Source organism: Ictidomys tridecemlineatus, chromosome 10 (assembly GCF_052094955.1).
Source record: "Ictidomys tridecemlineatus isolate mIctTri1 chromosome 10, mIctTri1.hap1, whole genome shotgun sequence".
NCBI classification, from domain to species: Eukaryota; Metazoa; Chordata; class Mammalia; order Rodentia; family Sciuridae; genus Ictidomys; species Ictidomys tridecemlineatus.
Window position 1 is genome coordinate 110198537 of NC_135486.1, and position 18966 is coordinate 110217502.

Consider the following 18966-nt stretch of genomic DNA (forward strand, 5'->3'; position numbering starts at 1 on the left):
ATGTAAATTTGAACATGGACGATAGAAATGTAACACACAGATGACAGAATTTAAGGGAGAGGGAAGGCTGAGGGAAGTGAAAATGAGAGGCCAAAAGAGAGTGTTTCTAAGTGATGATCCAAAAAACAAAGGTGTGAGCCCATTACATACAGTGCCCAGGACAGATCATGGCAGACTAGAAAGATCGATGCTACTAAACTGGGAGGTGAGAGCACGCAATGAAGCCCTTGCCACCAAGGAAGGGACTGTGCCTCTGGGCACAGAGCATAACAGTCTGAACTTGGTCCACCAAGTGATACGAAGATGCCTGTTAGAAGAATCAGTTTAAAAAGCCAAGAGTGAAGCAGGTGTCTCCAAGGTGAGACGAGAGGTTGGACAGGAAGTGGATTTTTGCTCTTTTATCCTGTTCTGTGTGTGTATGTGTGTGTATGTGTGTGTGTGTGTGTGTGTTTAATGATTTGCTTGAATTATTTTCACCCAAATTGTATTTTACAAAAGTCCTATGATACAAATGCAACGGACACGCCCCCCTGCTCAGATTCAGACACCTGAGCTGAAGAGGGCGAGTTTAATTCTAGCTCTACTGAAGTGACCTGTGCTCTGATGCCTTTCGCAGACAGCCAGCTGTGGCCAGCAGGGGAAGCCCCAGGGACCTGCCCAGGCACTGAGTAGTGGCATGCCACCCTCTCTGTAGCTAGGGCTGCAGTCACACCGATAGCCACTCACCGCGCCACTCCACCGTAGTCCAAGCCCTCCTCCCCACGGAACTTCACCATGAGTCGCTTCTTCAGGTCCTTAGGGCGCATCTTCATGATCTGACGATAGGACTCCTAGGTATCACCAATATGGCAGATTGAGAAAGAAAGGCTCTGCTTTTTTTTTTTAATTTTTTATTTTTGGTTTACTATTTTTTTCTTTCTTGATTCCTAAAGGTACTAAAAGACCAGAGGTCATGGTTAACGAAGCAGCCATTGACCCCCGAGTCTCCTCTGGTTGCTACGGCAGGGCCCCGCCTCTGTCTAGCACATTCCATCTCCTCTGCCACAGCTTCTCCCTCCAGAAACAGCAAACACACACAGTCCAGGGAACACCTAAATGTGTGGTCAGCATAATCACTAAGAATTTAAGGACAAATGTCCTCATTAGGGCTGATTTGTCTCTACATAAATTAATTTTAATGTGCCCTATAAAAATTTATGTACTTTAACCCAAATGAAGATGTCACTGAGTCTGTATGTTCCAAGAATTCTGGGCCTGTTTTAAGTGAAAAATCACATGTGATTTCCCAGAGTGAAAAAGGTAGAAAGGGTTTAAGTAAGACAAAAAGCAGCTTGCCCGCAGCACAGACCCTGTGAGGTCACAGCGTCGTGGTCCCTCACACTCGGCTCGCAGACTGCAAGTGGCTAGCTATTGGCACCGACTCTTGGTGAAGGGGCATTTAGAATCTCTTCATGCCTTGAGTGCAGCGCTGTTCAAACTCTACCCATCCCAGGAGGCACAGGGGTGCCAGTGAGCAGCAGCTAGAAGTAGTGATTCAGGTCTTTCCCACTCCAGGCAATCACTGCCGGTGGCTCGGTGGGCAGGAGGTCGCTGCAGTCCCCCAACTCTTCCAGCACCGCTGCACCAGTGTCCCGCCCACACTGGCCTTCTCCTGCCATGCTCTCCCCCAGGGCAAGGTGCACGCCCCCCACAGTGGTGGGTCTCACACTCCAGGGACTCCCTCAGCTGCCAGAGCCCAGAGAGGAGCTATGTGCACTTCTTGAATGGTCTCATTTGGTCATTTTGGGCCACTGTCCCTACTGTTTTGAGAGATGACCTAAAGCCAGGTGAGCTTTGGCCTCATGATCCTCTTTCCTGAGAAAAGGGTCCTGTCTCTTTAGGGACTCTGATGATGTCCTTCCCAGGAACTGTCTGATCTTCCTGTGACCAGAGGAAATGACAGGGAGACCCCCGGCCACCAAACTTCTCTGAGAAGGAAATGCTCTTAGATGGAGCCCCATACAAGCAGCAGGGGTCAGAGCAGCTGGGTAAGAGGAAAATAGACTGAGAGCATGTGATCTGCACAACACAGAGAGGCGCCCCTAGGCAGCGGAGGGCTAGCTTCTGCACCTATTTCTAGGCTTTCACCCCAGAGGCCAGCTACCGAGCTTTTCAACTGTTAGCATCTGAGGAAATATAGTCCCTCTCTCCACGTAGGCCTTGGTCCTGAGAAGCCCTGAATTTCACCAAGCAACAGAATCGATACCTGAAATACTAACCAGAAAGCAGAGCTCACTCAAGAGGGAAAACCGCCCACAGGTCAGTTCACTTAAAACCAAGGAGCCCACATCACCCTGCTTATCCCCAAGGCTGACCATCTACACCTGATGAATTCTGTACCTCAAATATTTCTTCTCTAGAAACTTCAATGCGACAATGGCCAGCCTGGGGTTGCTGCAGTGACAGCTCGTGTCTGAGGACTTTGAGTTTCTGGACTAGGTCTCTTTCGTATCTCTGGGCAGGAAGCTCCTCATCCTCCACAGAGCCTTCACTGGGCAGCGGCAGTGGCTGGCTGGGCTCCTTTAGTTGGCACTGGTGACTAGAGGAGAAGAAAATGAGACGAGTCACACCACAAGCAAAGGCCAGGAGTTGCAAGCAAGGCCCCCCGTATGTGGCAGGGACCAAGAAGAACTTGTTACGCAACTTCAGGTAGAGTTCTTTTCTCTGGTGACATAACAAGGTACTAAGATGTGCAACAACTGCTGGTGGCCACCATCCACCTCAATATAGGTCTAGGGCACAATAAAAGAGATTCCCCAATTCCAAGCAATTGTTTATCTTGCACATTGTTACTACAAATAGAAATAGAAATTGCTCTCGTTTATCTTGCATCAACTACATAATGATGAGACAGCACACAGCTAGCGGCACCTCAGTAGTCAGAATGAAACCGAGTTGATGGGAATTTTTATTTAAAGGAGATAATCCCGGAGGGCGGCCACACATACAAGAGCAAACAACTCAGTGAAATCCAATGCTAAGCATCCCTTCTTTCAACTGCCTAGGGATTCTGAAACCTGCTCGTTAAGGGCAAAGTATCAGTAAAATCAAAGCAGTAGGACCCATGGAGTGACAAAGTGGCATCTGCCTTGTTCAAGTTCTGCCATTAGTGTCAGCTGCCACTTAGGAGAGCAAAGTGTGATGTTTTGTCCTGAGGACATCACAAATCTGTAACACTGAATGTAGAACACAAGGTCAACCCCAAACTCATTTCTCTACTCTTCATTCTCTGGGCCAGGCCTGCCATTAGAGCACCTCGTGCTGAAGCTTTGTTAACGAAGCTGCCAGTATTGTCATCCTGGTGACTTTTATTCAGATTGCATATAGAAAAAGAGCAGCAACAAAATATGGCCTCAGTAGTGTCCATGCTAATTTAAGAATTTAAAATTATGCAGTTGTTCATCAAATATTTTACCCTATTTTGCTCATGGTTATTGTCCAACAAACAATGCAGTAAATAAATCAAGAAAAGTGTGAATGGAAGAAAACATTCAGTTGTAAATGAAGAGGTCAACAAAGATTTTTTAGAAAGTCTTACTTCATGATGTGGTGTAACCTTGGATCTGTAAACTGGGTTGTTCGGTTATTATGATCTACAAAATATATCCTCCCAGAAACTGTACTTCTGACTTCCCAACCTGGTGGCAGTGGTCCGAGTTCATCACAATTCACACTGTTAAGGTCTCTACCAAAATGGAAGAAACAGGGAGGTTTATCCAACTGAGTTCAGAGAAGGAAGACCAGGTCTACCCCAGGAACACCACTTCTTAGAGAGACCAGCACAGTCAGGGGGATCTGAGAGCTGTCACAAAGCTACCGCATTCACAAGCTGAATCAAATGCTCCTAGTCAGAAAGGTTTCTTCACAGAAAGGCTCCCAGAGGGCTGGGGGGGAGGGGGGGGTTTCAAGGTCAAGTACAATGTGCACTGGAAAACTCGAAATTCTGAACAGCTGCATGGGACCAGTAGTTTTGCTTTCAAGCTGTTTTTGTTAAGCAAGTGGTCTCCCTTCTAGGCTCTTGATGAATCACCTCAATACAAGCCACAGAAGATGGGGGGCAGGGGGCACAGCATTTCTGATAGAGATGCTTTTGTAATTACCACAAAAGCCTATCATTTCCTACAGCGAGTACTGGAGAGAAACCTCATTCATTTGCAGGTAATATTTCCATTGTAATTATAGATACTGAATCATAAAATCAACAAAGACTTGGAAAATCAAAGACAGGAAGCTTATTCTCAGGTGAAACAAATTATGCATAAAAAGGAAATAAACATTACCAAAAAATCTTATTAGGTAGTAATGCTATTTTAAAAAAGAAACTCAACTCTGTTGTGGAGCATGTTGGGGAAAGGAGCTCAGACTTAGGCTCAGCTGTATGGCCTGGTAGAAGGGATTCATACAGAAAAGCTTCATCTCCCCCAAATGGGCCCTCAGGGAATAAGCAAGAGGAATAATAAAGCAGAAGAGAAAAGGGGTAAGAGAGTCTTTATATTTCTTCTTCAACTTATTGTAGAACATTTTAAGCATATAAGAAAGTTGAGAGGGCCCATAATGAAATCGCCAATGAGCCCACTTCGACAATCACTAACTCAAGTTAACCTCATTTCGAATACATCCCATTCACTCCACACCCAACTTATTGAAGGAGATCTCATTTCACTCATCCCTATTTTTAGTTTAAACTGATAGCAACCCATCTGGAAGGAGACTGGCTATGCACGGCAACCGCTGGAAGACCAGCTTGGAGGATGTGCATTTTAGCAAACCTACCTGGGTATCCGGGGGTCATGCCATGTGCTAACTCCAGTCTGTGTGTGCAAAAAGTAAACTTGTCCTTGCACTGTCGTTCTCTGTTCTGCATAAGAAATTAGGGGATAGAATTAGAAAAGTCCAACTCCACGGAGTGGTCACTCTGTCCTCTAGTCCGTTCACAGCAATTCTACACTTCCTTTCACCATTCTTTAACTTTACTGGGAAAGGACCTGAAAGGACACAGCCCTGTCTCAACATCTGGGCGGGTCTTACTCCTCTTGCTGAGCCATCAGTTGGAGGACAGGCCTTTATGCACATCTGCCACTTCTCTGCCACCTTGAGAATGACCTTTCACTTTCATTTTTCTCTGTGTGCTGCACAGGATGAGGCGCTCTCGCTTTCAAGCTGGTTTTTGTTAAGCAAGTGGTTTAGGTTCTGGATAATCTCGCTTCTGGAAAATCTGCCAAGCCTAAACTACATCCCCCTTCATGTTTGTCCTCTTCATGGGGTGGTCAAGGGATCCCTTCTTCTTGCCCTTGATCCCCTGCTGTCCTTCCCATGCTCCAGTCACAGATCACAGCTGATTCCTCATCTATTTACACAATGCCTGGGTTCTCTTTGGCATTAATGTGCCTAAAATTTCCAGTTTCTAAACTGAGAGACCAGAGCGACTACTGAGAACTCCCTGTCAGCCATACTCATACCTCTTTCCCAGAGGTCTTTACACGGCCACAGCCACCGAGTGGCATAGCCACGTTAACACTTGCAAAAGCAGAGCTCCCGCAGGAACTCAATACGAGGGATGTGGCAGTGTCCTCTCACCATAGCCTTCAGGCAGTTCTGGTGACTGGTGGCCATGTGGACGGTTCTGGGGCGTCTGTAGTGAACCTCGGACTTCTGGATTTCTAAGTCGTTGTGCCTGAAGCCTTTGATCTTGACTTGGGGACTCTGCAAACCTGCAGTTCCCTCCACCTGCGGCAGCACCAGTACCATCCGAATAAGGGGCTGGTTCCTCCATGAAGCAGCTGAGCGGCCTCCCGGGTCCCGAGTCTTCATACACGGTTCTGGAAGGAAGAAAGGCACAACAGGTGTGGGAACCCTGTGGCAGTGTCACGAGAGTTGGGCCTTCAAATTCCACCCAATACTGTCACACGTGTGGGTTCTCCTTTCTTTTAATAATTGAGAGAGAGCACCCCGAGTGCTGAGTTTTACACACTCCATCATGTCCTAATTAAGCAGGGCAGACTCTTTCAAAAGAACAGGAGGCCAAAAGGAGCCACATTGAAAGTGCCACCAGGGCCACCCATACAGTGCAGCTTATGGTAGAGCTGAATGATGGGGGAAAAAAACTACTTTGCACTATAAGGAGCCTGTGGAATGAGATTGCATTTTTCTGGGTTTAAAATCAAATCTAAATCCTCCATTTCGCTTATTATTTTATTCTCTAATGGAATTCCTGGTTACATAAAATACTGCAATGATTCTAAGTGCTTTTTAAATATAAATTTTTACCCCCTGGGCAATTTTGAAGACAATTTACCTTAAGAGGCTATTTTCCCCTTATAAGTACTTGAGAAAAAAAAACCTCTTATATTGAAAAATTTCAAATATATACACAAATTGAGAGACTAGAACTATGAGTCCCCTCTCCCCCCTTCCCCCCAATTCCATGTCCATCAACCAGTGACAACAGCCATCTCTGGGATGCTCTCTGATTCCTCCCCTCTAATGTTTTATCATTTCATCCTTAAATATTTCCGCATACACCTCTCAAAGGTAAGGACTTTTTCCATTATCATGATTACACGTTAATTTTGAAAAAAAATCAAACACCCGCATTCAAATTTCTTCAATTGTCTCAAATCAGGATCCAAAGTCCTCATGCTGCATTTAGTACCAATGTCTCTATGTCTCTTTTTATCATTAATTTATAGGTTCTCCTTCCCTCCTTTTTTCTTGCAGGATATCTGAAGACCTTGGGCTGTCTGCCCTACAGAATGTCCACTCTGGATTTGCTTATTGCATTTCCTCAGGGCAGAGTGACATATTCCCTGTCCCCTGTGTTTCCAAGAATTATGTTAATGTGAGATCATCTCTCCTTTGTGATATTGTCAGAAACTACTGAGGATTGTTGCCTATGTCTGTTAATTGACAGGGGATAGGAAAATTGTGACAGTGACTAATGAGTTTTTAAATATTTTGGGTGGTTTTTTTTTTTTTGTGTGTGTGTGTGTGTTTTAGGTTCCCCCTTAGTGTCAAGTGTGAACTCACGAATCTTTAATAGATTTGATATGTTTTGATTCATCGTAGTTATAATTCTTATTGATGCTCAAACTGTCCCTTCTTTGGCCAGACAGAGGCTCCCAACTTGGATCCTGAGTTTTCGGGGCACAACTCCAGAAACAAGTCAGTTGGATCATAGTTTTATCCCAAAAGCTGTGTCTAGCACAGTGAAGTAAAAGAGGAAGGTTCCCTTCCTGCAGGCTGACAGCCTATGGGAGCAGAGAGCTTGGCTGGTGACACCGCGGTCATACGTACCCTTCATTTTCTAATAGTCCTCTGCAGTCCACCACCGACCCTCCAGTGCCTATTCTGTCTCGTGTCTGTAAACTGACTAAAACAGAGAAGAACGGCCTTCATTAAAACCAGTGGTGTTTTATACAACGGTAGTACAAAGAGCCATTGCAACTTTATAATTTAGGTACCATAGCAAAAAAAAAAAAAAACAAGGCATGTGTATACACACACACACACACACACACACACACACACACACACACACACACAGAGCCCTGTGCTTTCAATATGCCAGATTTTACTCTAGTAGCTGCATACACCACATGCCATCTGGACAGTCCCTGAAAATGTACAGCAGAAAAGGTGATGGGGTTCTTAAGTTCTCCATAAAGTAACAACGCAAAATTCAGTTCCTTTAATGCACTTTATCCATTAAGGGAATTATGACTCATGTTTAATAAGGACAACGCGCTTTCATTATTTGCAAAATTTGGACCTCAGTATTTACACTTTTGCTTTACTATGAACAACACAACATTTATGAAGTCGTTTTCAGTTGTTTCCCCCTGGCACATCCCTCCCCCAAATAAAGGAAAAAATTGCAAATGGAAAAGCAGTTAAGTGAGAACTTTTTCATTATAATCATGTTTGGAACGTGTATGCACTGTTCATTAGACTTGGCTCAAGTCTACCTAAGACAAAATTCAAAAGACAGGAGTCATAAAGTCACTCTGCTGCTGTGAGACCATTTTCTTTGATTCCTTGCAAATGCAAACAGTCAACACCAGCCTTACCTAAAATAATGATAAAAATAGGGTATGTAATAGAATAAGCTTCTTAAGAGATAAATCACTTCCTACAGAATGCCAAGAGTCAACACTGTAGCATTAGCACATTTAAATCTTTCTCTCCACATAATCTGATCCTTGACTTTATAATTTACATTATATATGAAATTCATCACAAATCCTCTTTGATTTTTACATATAAGGGGGAGGCTTCTCGAAGAAACTATGGTCCCAGTTCTTGCATATGTGGCCACCATTCTCAATCCTTGAATTATGCAATGACATATTAATTATCCACTATTGTAATGATCAGAATTACATTTAAAATTATAACTCCAAATCTTTCTGTACATGTGTAAACAATAGGATGAAGGCAGTTTGATAAAATAAACAACACCACACACGATACAACCTTTCAGAGATGGCCCATATATGGTCTGTCCTTAGAAGTACGTCAATGCCTACATGTGCTCCTCTGAGGACTAGCTGAGTGTTATGTTCTGTAAGAGCATCCCTTTATACAGACGAGAAAGTTCTTACCCACTATTTGGCCACGAACTGCATCAGTATCTGAGGGATTTAGTTTGCATAGATCCAAACGCTGGTCTGCAAACAAACAATTCAAAACTTAACCCAAGGAACGTTAACTAGGGGGAGGCAGGAATTCTGTATTCAGCATTCAAAAAAAAAAAAAAAGATGCCTCCTAAGCTTTCTTCAGTTGCAATAAGAGGCAGAAGAGCATTTGGTTCTTACAGCCAGTATCTTTTAATCTGCTGATGGCATTGGAGAGCAGCCGCACGCAACCCAGGAAGCCAGCTCCCTGTTTCTTGTGAATTTTCTTGTGGTTCCATACGCTGATGGTTATAGAATCTGTTTTCCCAACGTATCTGAAAAGAAAATGCAAACTTGTTTTAATTGTATTTCTGAATTATGATAATATCATTAAAATTTTATGTGATTTAAGGATTCTTATAAAATAAAGCTGACTCTATAGCCTGCATGTGACAGATATTCGATAAATATACCCACTACTAACTATAAGAAGGTGGAGGGAAAGGTCATGCCCAGTTATTCGAGAAGCAGGTATAGATCACCCTATGTTCCTATAATGCTATAAAAGAGGTTCACTGTATTCTAATACTTCCATAGGACAGTGACATGTTCAAAGGTACTCACCAATTGGGCATAACAAATAAAACTAGTTCGTAACAAGGCACTCCTTATAAACCACCAAAAGTATACAAAAAGTAAACTAAGACATGAAAGTCCCTCTCATTCTCAGTGTGAGTCAACTATAGAGACCAACTTTCAGGACAAGAGGTGACAATCACTTTCCAAGTAATTTCTGGATCCTTCAAGTAACTGAAACTAAACTTTAGGATATAACTACTACTAAAAATCTGACCCAAATATACACAGTACAATTTGCTAATTAAAAAAAAAAAATCAGTATTACTTTGATGAAAGTTTCTTTTGGGTACTAGGGATTGAACCCAGGGGCGCTTAACCACTAAACCATACCCCCAAGCCCTTTTTCATATTTTATTTAGAGACAGATTTTCACTGAGTTGCTTAGGGCTTCAATAATTGCTGAGGCTGCCTTTGAACTCATGATCCTCCTGCCTCATCCTCCCAAGTCTCTAAGATTATAGGTGTGTACCTCGGTGGTCGGCCACTTTAATGAAAACGCAAACACAGGTACATATAAAATAGTGATCTTCAAAGTGCAATTCCATTCTTGAGTGAATATACAAAATTGTCTGCTTATATATGTTTGATCATGGGCTTATATACGTTGGATTATGCAAAAACTAAAATTTATTCTGCAGAAAATTTCTCTGTATTAAGAAAGCAAAATGTTTTTAAAATCAACAGAACTGTGTGATCCTAATAATGCATTTTTTTTTTAGGTTAAAAACTACAACTAGATTTAGGGTTTCACTGAAAAACATGCTCTTTCCTGCTAAAATGACCAGGAGATTGAAAAGTCTGAGGATCATCATTACAGTAAGAAACCATCAAAATCTCTGCAAACACAAAGTGAAAGACCTCCCAAGTACTAAAAGTGTAAAATTTGGTGATATGTATTTGTTTCACCATTTACTTGTTATCATTCACAAGTTAGCAACTCCCCCACCCCCACACACCAACATTCTTCCCTAAACCCTCCTCTTCCATGGAGACACCCACTCCCTGCTTTCCCTAAGTGGCTCACAGGCCTCCAACTCACAGATCATAGTGCTGGTTCCACTTTGGGTCCAATGTGTTTTTCACAGTGTCGGTTGAGTGGCACTGCCCAGAGCCATCCACAACAATCTTAGCAAAGGGGTCAGGGAGTCCTAGAGGAGAGAGGACAGCCACACCGGGATGAGAAGAGTCACAGACACCTCTTTCAGGCTAGAGGGAGCTACAAGGTCAGTTAGCAGGGCAGAAGATTGTCCTGGGACTTTATTCTCTGATCTAAGATTAGTTTCAACTGGCAAAGTAAATGATTGCTATTTAGCTTTCTGAGAGAGAGACCCTGTGTGCTTTCATTCTCTGATGTTTAGAGGACAGAAAACTATAAAAATGGGTTTAAATTCAAATAAATTTCCATCTCTGCTGACCACTAAGGGGAGTTAATTAAATGGAGGGAAAGGTATCTGTAGTTCATTGTATTTATGCTTTCTAAAAATAGTAGTACCCAGAAATCTCAGTCTGTCTTACCTATGGAATGTCTTACCTACTTTAATTTGGTTAAGTCCCTAAAAATCAGCGTATGAATCAGACAGGTTTATGGGATCAGACAGGTGGTGAAGTGTGAGGGTTCTGGAGATAGACCTGGAAGTGAGCCACGGCTTTGGAGCTTCCCAGATACTTGGATAAAGCCTTTGAGTCTAAGATTCATCTCTAAAGTGTGAATAATACCACTTAAGAGCTGAGCTGTGATCTTAGGAGGATCAGAGTGTGAAGAATTTAACACTGCAGGCATCTACTTGATAGTAGGTGAATTTCTTACATTAAGGAGTGATTTCTTCCTTTAGGACTCTCTATTTTTTACAATGCTTTGAATTATGGGACTTTAAAAACGTGATTTAATTTAGAAAACTGGATTAATAATTCTACTCAAGCCAATTATTTTACAGGAAAATGTCTCATTTATTCTTGGGAAGAAAACACTTTGTTCAACAGAAAGCAAAACCCTCTAAATAAGGAGGCAGAGAGCCCAGGTATGACATGCAGTTTTTCTGGTATGATTTTAAAATTCTGTGTTTTTGAGCAAGGGAGCCCCTGCGTGGTAGTTGACTGGGAAACCAAATTTCTCAAACCATGTATTTTTATTCCAAGGCTTTTAGGAGAATACACCCAGTGTTTTTTATAAAGGTTAAAATTTCAGAAATGCATGATATTATAAGAGCAAAAATGGGTGTTTACTTACTGAAGAAGTCTTTCTTTGCAAGGTTCTTGGCACATAATACTAAAAACAAACAAAAAAATACTAGGATTAACATTTATGGACAAGATTTCCACCATCGCTAGTCTGTATTTGCAATAGAAAAACAAAGATTTTAAAGATCATCTTTGCCAATAATTTGTCTTTCAAATTTAGTACCACATTAAACAAAAACCCAGCAACGACCTAAAACGTAAAGTACTTTCTCCTCAAATTAGAGACCAACTATAACTAATCTAAAATGCTTTAGTTTAAATTTAAAATTATACTTAAACAGAGCTGGATTTATCAATATGTTCTTAAACTACATAGGAGCCCATAAAAACCAATTCAAATAAGGAAATAAAGACCTGAAACATTTACCTTTATAGCTAGCTATTGCTAACAACAGCAAAAGGAACCAGGCATTTTTGGTGTTCTGATGATTTTTTTTTTTTTTTTTTTTAAGTGAGGCACTCTGAACCCAAGGTCTTATACAAGCTTCTTTGACTGGCTTCTTTCCCTCAGCAGGGTGTCTTGGAGGTTTGCCCCCCTAACATGAGTCAGTGGCCATCCCTCTGTATAACTGAGTAATCCTCTGTATGGATATACCACAACTTCTTTTTTGCTCATTAGCAGATGGACATTGGGTTGTTTCGACTTCTTGGCTAATTATACATAATCCTGTACCTGCTGTTTTATAGTCATGTTTTCTCTTCACTATAAATCTGTGAGTGAAATTCCTGGAGGGACAATAAGGTAACCACATGTCTAACATTTTAAGGAGCTACCAGGCTGTTCCCCAGAGTCTGCACCACGCTACGTTCCTGCCAGCTGTGTCTGAGGGCCCCACTCACTCTTCATCCTCCTTAATATTTGTTAGTGTCTCGGTGATTTTCCATCTCTGTGGTTTTGATTTGCATTTCTCTGATAACTGAAGCCTTTGAGCATCTTTTCATGTGCTTATTAGTTATTGGTATGTCTTCTTAGGAGAAATTACTTGTCCATTCTCTTCTCCACTTCTAAAAGTCCTTATCAACTATAAGATTATTTTCTCCCATCCTGTAGGTTATCTCTTTCTTTATGATATCTTTTGAAGCACCCAAGTTTTTAATTTTTAACTAAATCAAATTGATCTATTTTCTTCAGTTGTATGTGCTTTTGATGTCATATCTAAGGCAACCGCCTAACCCAAGGTCTTGAAGATTCACTCCTCCTATATTTTCTTGTAACAGTTTAATGGTCTAGGTGCTGTGGAAACCCAGCCTGGCAGCCCCCGAAACATTAAACATGCCGTTACCTTACTGTCCCCAGGCAACTTCACTCATGTTTATAATGAAGAGAAATCAATCATGTCTAAATAATAACTTGTGTGGGATTATTTATAATAGCTAAGAAGCAGAAATAACCCAGATGCTCATTAGCTGACAGATAGGACTCATCTGTTAGCTCTTAACTATTCCTTTAGGTTTAGGATCCATTTTGAGGTTTTTGTTTTGTTTTTTTAAGGGTGTGAACTGGTCCAGCTTCATTCTCTAGCCAGGGAATCTCCAGTTGGACCAACACCATTTGTTGAAAAGACTGTTCTTTCCCACTGACTGGTCTTGGCATCCTTGTTGTGGTCTCTGAGTTCTATATTTCACCAATCCATAAGTCTCTTCTCATGCTGGGTCCACACTCTCTAAATTACTATAACTTTTTAGTAGCATGGATCTTCTATCATTGCTCTTCTTTTTCAAGACTGATTTTGCTATTCTGAATCTGTGGAGTTTCCACATGAATTTTAGAATCAGCTAATGCCATCTGGAACTCAATAAGGACTGGACAAAATCTGTAGGTGAATTTTGGAAGCACTTATCTTAATAACATGTAATCTTATTATCTTAATAATATGAAATCTCTGTATCCACATGTAATTTCTTCCATTTATTTAAGATCTTTTTTTTTCAATACTTTCAGCTTTGTTTTGTAGTTTTCAGAGTATCCATTTTGCACCTCTGTTAAATTTATTCCTATTTTATTTATTTTTTATGCTGTGGCATGATGAATTGTTTTCTTAATTTCATTTTCTGACTGTTCATTGACTATGTGCAGAGAAACAATTGATTTTTGTATATTTAACTTGTACCTCACAACCTTGCTGAACTCATTAATTAGCTCTAACACTTCTTTGTGGATTCCTTTGCATTTTCTACATGTGAAATCATGTCATCTGAAAATATATTTCTTTCTTTCTAATCTGAATGCCTTTCTTCTCTTGCCTAATTGCACAATGCCTTCAGTACAATACTGATTACAACTGGTAGAAATCCTTGTCTATTCTTGATCTTAAACTTCAAATTTTCAATCAGTGGAGCATGTGTGAGCTATTGGTTTTCAATAGATGCCCTTTATTAGGCTGAAAATTTTTTCTTCTATTCCTAGTGTCAGTATTAAATGTTCTAACCATATAATGGTGTGACATTTTGTCAAGTGCTTTTTCTGCATCTACCAAGACTTTCATTCAGTGTTTGCCTTTAACTATTGATAGTGTTATTACATTAATTGATTTTCATATGTTGAATCAACTTTACAATTCTGAGAGAAATTCTACTTGATAGTAATTCATAATCCTATTAATACTCTGCTGTTTTCATTTTGCTAGTATTTTGTCAAGGAATTTTGCATTTCTATATCGGCCAGTTCTGGGCCCTCATTTTTGTAAGAGCAGATACCACACTGCCTCTGAATGCAACGACTCCGGTTCCACATTTCAAAAACATTATTCTGTGTTTGTGTTTACAAGGCTAGTGATGTTGTAATTTAATGCTCATTCCAGTGGAATTTGGTTACATCATAAAATGGAGAAGGTCTTAGTAATATTAGCACAAAGAAAATTTTGCCTCAATTTTGTGTAAAGGTCATTTAGGGTCATTCTGAAACTTGTTTAAAGGCATATGATCCCGCCTACTAAAATAATTTTGTGGTCTTAAGATATAATTATCTTTGTCTGCTCTAGGAGGTTATAATAATAGAAGATAATTCATTAGACAGTATAAAATTCCACTCTATCTAGATCTAGCACTCCTTTCTAAACAAATAAGTTTAGGTACCAGTTATGCATGAGATTCTGGGGATACAACAAAGAATAAAAGAGATATTTATTCTTAGAGAAAATGAAGCTTATTTTCCAGAGGAGATCACTGCACGGTTGCTTCAGTCCAATCTCTGAAGTGCCCCTTGACCTTGGCCACATCCCGTCTCTTGCAGCCCATGATTTCCTAACTACCACCATAGCTCTCCTAACACTGGAGATACAAGAACAAATTACACAATGTTCACTAAACATCTGAAATCATGGAAGGAAAGTGTCTTGCTCACAAAAGATGGGGTCGTGAGAGTGCCACCTGTGGCATCACACACTCCCAGAATGAGCCACAATGACAGAAATTTAATACTTTATTCTATCTTGAGAAATGTCCTAATTTCAGTCAATACTTCACTATTTTTCTATCCACCTGCTAGAAACTTCTGCTGTATTTTTTTTACTCTTCCCTATTTATGTGTCCTATTTTTTTCCTCTGTCTCTTGAATTTGTCCTTTCTTATCTTGATATCTACTCTCCTTAGTTTCATCTACTCAAAACAGGGCCCTTCTGCCTGAAGCTTCACAAGTCTCCATGCTGCCGGATCATTTTTTGTTTCTCCCTCTCTTTTTCTTTGGAGACAGGGTCTCCCTGTTACCCAGGCTGGTCTAAATTCATGGACTTAAGGGATCCTCCCACCTCAGCCTTATGAGGAGCTGGCACTCCAGGCCAGTACCATCACACCCAGTGGAGCAATTTTCATGTTCTTAGGCTTAAAAAACGATCTAATAGCTGTGATCTCTGAAACTCTGAAATCTAAATTTCTGCCTGGGTTTTAAGGTTTCCCATTCCCAACTATCCCTTTTATTTCCTGTTCTTCCTCATGGTCTACTTGGATTCACTCCCCCCTCCTGTCTAGCCCAGAGGTTTAGCCTTGTTCCTTAACCCACCTGACAACACCTAGTGAAGCCTCCTTCAGGCCCATGTTTCCCAAATGACACTCTGTGATCACGTTTCTACTATGGCCAGACAAAAAAATAAGGACACTGTAGTGGAATTTTCACAAGACTGAACTAATGACTTGTAAATGACCTTTTTCCTGAGGTTCTATCTTTCCTTTTTTTTTTTAATGTTAAAATATCCTCTCTTTAAAGAAATGAGGTAACAAAACCTGTTGATAATTTTAACAATAACTTCGCCAAATAAAATAGTTCGCAATATTATATTGATACCCACATCTAAATGTTTGGGATGATCTGAAAATTACTACCCTAACCATGGATGATCTAGTTCTTCTTTTTAGTGCAATTTACTCTAAGAACCACAGAGTTTAACACTCAACAACTTTCCATGCAGGTTGCTTGTCACCCCAACTAAAGTCCTCTGCGGGAGGAGTCAAAACCTCAAAACATATAAATGGCACATATAAATGTGGCACTGACCATGGGGATTTGATAATGAACTAAAAACAGAAAATAAGCCAAAGAATAACAATGATAGCAACAAAAAAGTATGCTATTACTTCCATAGCTTTAAACATCTAAATAAAATGTTGATTTATTAGAAAATATAACTTACTCACCCAGGAGACCTGTGAACATGTGTTTGCTATCTACTTGATCTAGCTTTTAGGTCTAAAACTCACTTTTAAAATTTTCTCTGGGGAAAAAATCCTTTTAGATACAAAAAGGGGTAAGAACAGAATCCCTGCTAAAGAAGGGGATTTTCTGCCTATGAGTTTTACTACCACGCCACATTCAAGACCACTGGCTCATAGCCATTGATCTGTCCATTCTGGTACAAGTGAGGAAATCTTCAGATTTGTATTAAAAAGAAAAAAAAAACACTGCAGTTATATCAATAGACTCGAAATGCCAAAGAACTCAAGCCCATGCACCTGTACCAGAACTAAACTGCATTCTATTATCTGCTCACTAAAACACTTTTTTCCGGTCCTTCTCAATCCACAACTACACACATTCTCAACTCTTCAGGCACCATTACACGATAAGATTATTTTCCTTTTCAGGGGAAACTTGTCTATATTAACAAAATAGTCTAGCAATCAACAGCCCACCCTATTGACATCAGAGGGTGGGGTGAGTCTCTGGTGAAGTCTCTGGTAAAGTGAGTAACAATCCTCAGATGGGTTTCCAAAATACATGCTTGCTTAAAATATGGAAGTCATATGCTCATCTTCTATAAGTGTATTTAATTCCAAATAAACAACAAATTTATGTGAATTATTGGAAACCAGAGATGTGACAGAGTTCAAATCATACCCCAAGCCACGAAGGGTAGGCTCCAAGGACTGAGCTAAGGTGCCTGTCCCTCCACTTATCCCTATGTCACCTCTAGCAGCAAATACTGTATTACCTGTGCTTCTGCATAGGCTAAAAAGCACTTTTATATACATCACCCTCTAGTTACTCTCAGGATGGGGCAAGTGGACGTACAGAGCAGGTGTCCTTTTCTCCCACTTTATGGGTGAAAGTATGATGGCTCAGAAAGCAGGGGGATGGGTGGTGCTCAGAGACAGAGCATGTGCTTAGCATCACTAGGTTCTGGGTTCAATCCCCAGCATTGCAGAAAGGAAGGAAGGAAGGAAGGAAGGAAGGAAGGAAGGAAGGAAGGGAGGGAGGGAGGGAGGGAGGGAGGGAGGGAGGGAGGGGGAGGGGAGAGTAAGGGAGAGAAGAAAGGGGAGGGGATGGGAGAGGTGAGGAAGGGGAAGGTAGAAAAGAAAGAAAGAATCAACAGGACTCAGAATCTGACCTAGGTACCTCCTTCCCACCTCCAGCCACTATGCCTTCTTAACCTCTTTCTTGCTCAACACTGTATCCCTAGGATGTGGCACATAGAGATGACTTTGAAAAGATTTGCTGAATATGAATTAGGTAACAGCTTTTTTAAAACTACCCAATTCCCCCCTGGAATATAAACTGCAAGAAGGCAGAGGGTCTGCTCAGCCATTACACTCCCACCGTAGAGCAGGGCCTGCCATAAATTAGTGAGTGCTCAATAAATGTGTGTTGAAATCAATGAATAACTGCTTAATCCACTAGAGTGAGTGCGATTGCTCTGCCAGCGCCTCCCCTGTGATCTGCCTGCTATGGCTGCTCCAAGACGCTGCTGCCTGGCAGAGTCACTCTTCAGAGCAACTTGATGCTATTGCACAAGGTATCCTAGTGACATTTGGCACTAAGAAAAAGAATGCTCTGCTGTTTCAAACTAGAGGTCCTGTTACAATGAGGGGGAAATGAGATATGTGTCAAAAAGAAGTAATGAAGTCCTACAGACATTTGGAACTCTATTTTAATAAACTGTCATGAGTGGATAAAGTCATTTTTACATCTTAAGGGAGAATCTCCAAGGATCTGTGAGGCCATTACAGTCCAAGAAAATTTATAACTGAGGTTCATACTTAATCTTTAAATCGTACTTTTTTGTCTTGCCTGCAGGGCTAGGGATTGGAACACAGGTCCCCAGGCCTGCTAGGCAAGTACTCCACCACCATACTCCATGCCCTCAGCCCCCCAATTTTACTTTAAAAATGTTGCTTCCCCACCCACCATCTGCCCCCACAGACTCCACAGCGCCTCCAGCAGGTGAGCCCTCCTGGTGAAGACAGAAGGCAGGCCCCACAGGCTGCTGTTCCTTGTTTGATTTCTTCCCAAGTATCACCACCAACCAACACCTTAACTCTGGAAGATAAGAAATGTGTCCCATTTAGAGCCCATCTCTATAGGACAGTTGATTTAAAATATATATATATATTTTTATATATTTATTTTTTAGATGTTGATAAATCCTTATTTTATTCATTTATTTATATGTGGTGCTGAGAATCATACCCAGTGCCACACACATGCTAGGCAAGCACTCTACCACTGAGCTACAACCCCAGCACTTTTTTTTTTTTAATTAAAGCACTATACATAGTAGTTGGGTTAGCAGTGATAGTTTTGACAGTCATACATGCATAGATTTGATTCACTCCATTTCAGTCCCTGCCCTCCACCTTCCCTCCCTGTTTTCCTCCTCTTTCTGCTGATCTTCCCTCACTTTATTATTTTTGATTGGTGCCTTTTACATATACATAAAGGTGGAATTCCCTGTGGAATATTCCTATATGCACATGACATGATTTTGTCAAATTCCTTTTGCATTCCCTCCCCTTTCCCTCACCTCCTCCCTCTCTCACAATCTCTTCCTTCTACTCCATTGACCTTCCCTATATCTTTGTGATATCTGATCCCTTCCTTTCTTCCTTTATTTTTCTCTAGCTTCCACTGAGTGAGAAAACATTTGATTCTTGATTTTCTGAGTCTGGTGTATTTTACTTAACATAATGTTCTCCATTTCCATCCATTTTCCAGAAAATGCTATAATC

At 41.0% G+C, this 18966-nt stretch overlaps 1 protein-coding gene across 2 annotated transcripts in view; it reads right to left on the reverse strand.

Moving 5' to 3' along the window:
- Positions 1-18966, reverse strand: part of Smurf1 (SMAD specific E3 ubiquitin protein ligase 1) — a 92387-nt gene that overhangs the window by 13278 nt on the left and 60143 nt on the right. For both annotated transcript variants that reach the window (XM_078023725.1, XM_078023724.1), the window contains exons 2-11: positions 11519-11557; positions 10331-10439; positions 8854-8987; positions 8640-8705; positions 7333-7408; positions 5617-5858; positions 4813-4897; positions 3578-3724; positions 2380-2578; positions 727-830 (exon numbers count right to left, since the gene is read on the reverse strand). In XM_078023725.1, the coding sequence (XP_077879851.1) occupies positions 727-830; positions 2380-2578; positions 3578-3724; positions 4813-4897; positions 5617-5858; positions 7333-7408; positions 8640-8705; positions 8854-8987; positions 10331-10439; positions 11519-11557 (1201 nt within the window). The remainder of the gene's footprint in view (positions 1-726; positions 831-2379; positions 2579-3577; positions 3725-4812; positions 4898-5616; positions 5859-7332; positions 7409-8639; positions 8706-8853; positions 8988-10330; positions 10440-11518; positions 11558-18966) is intronic.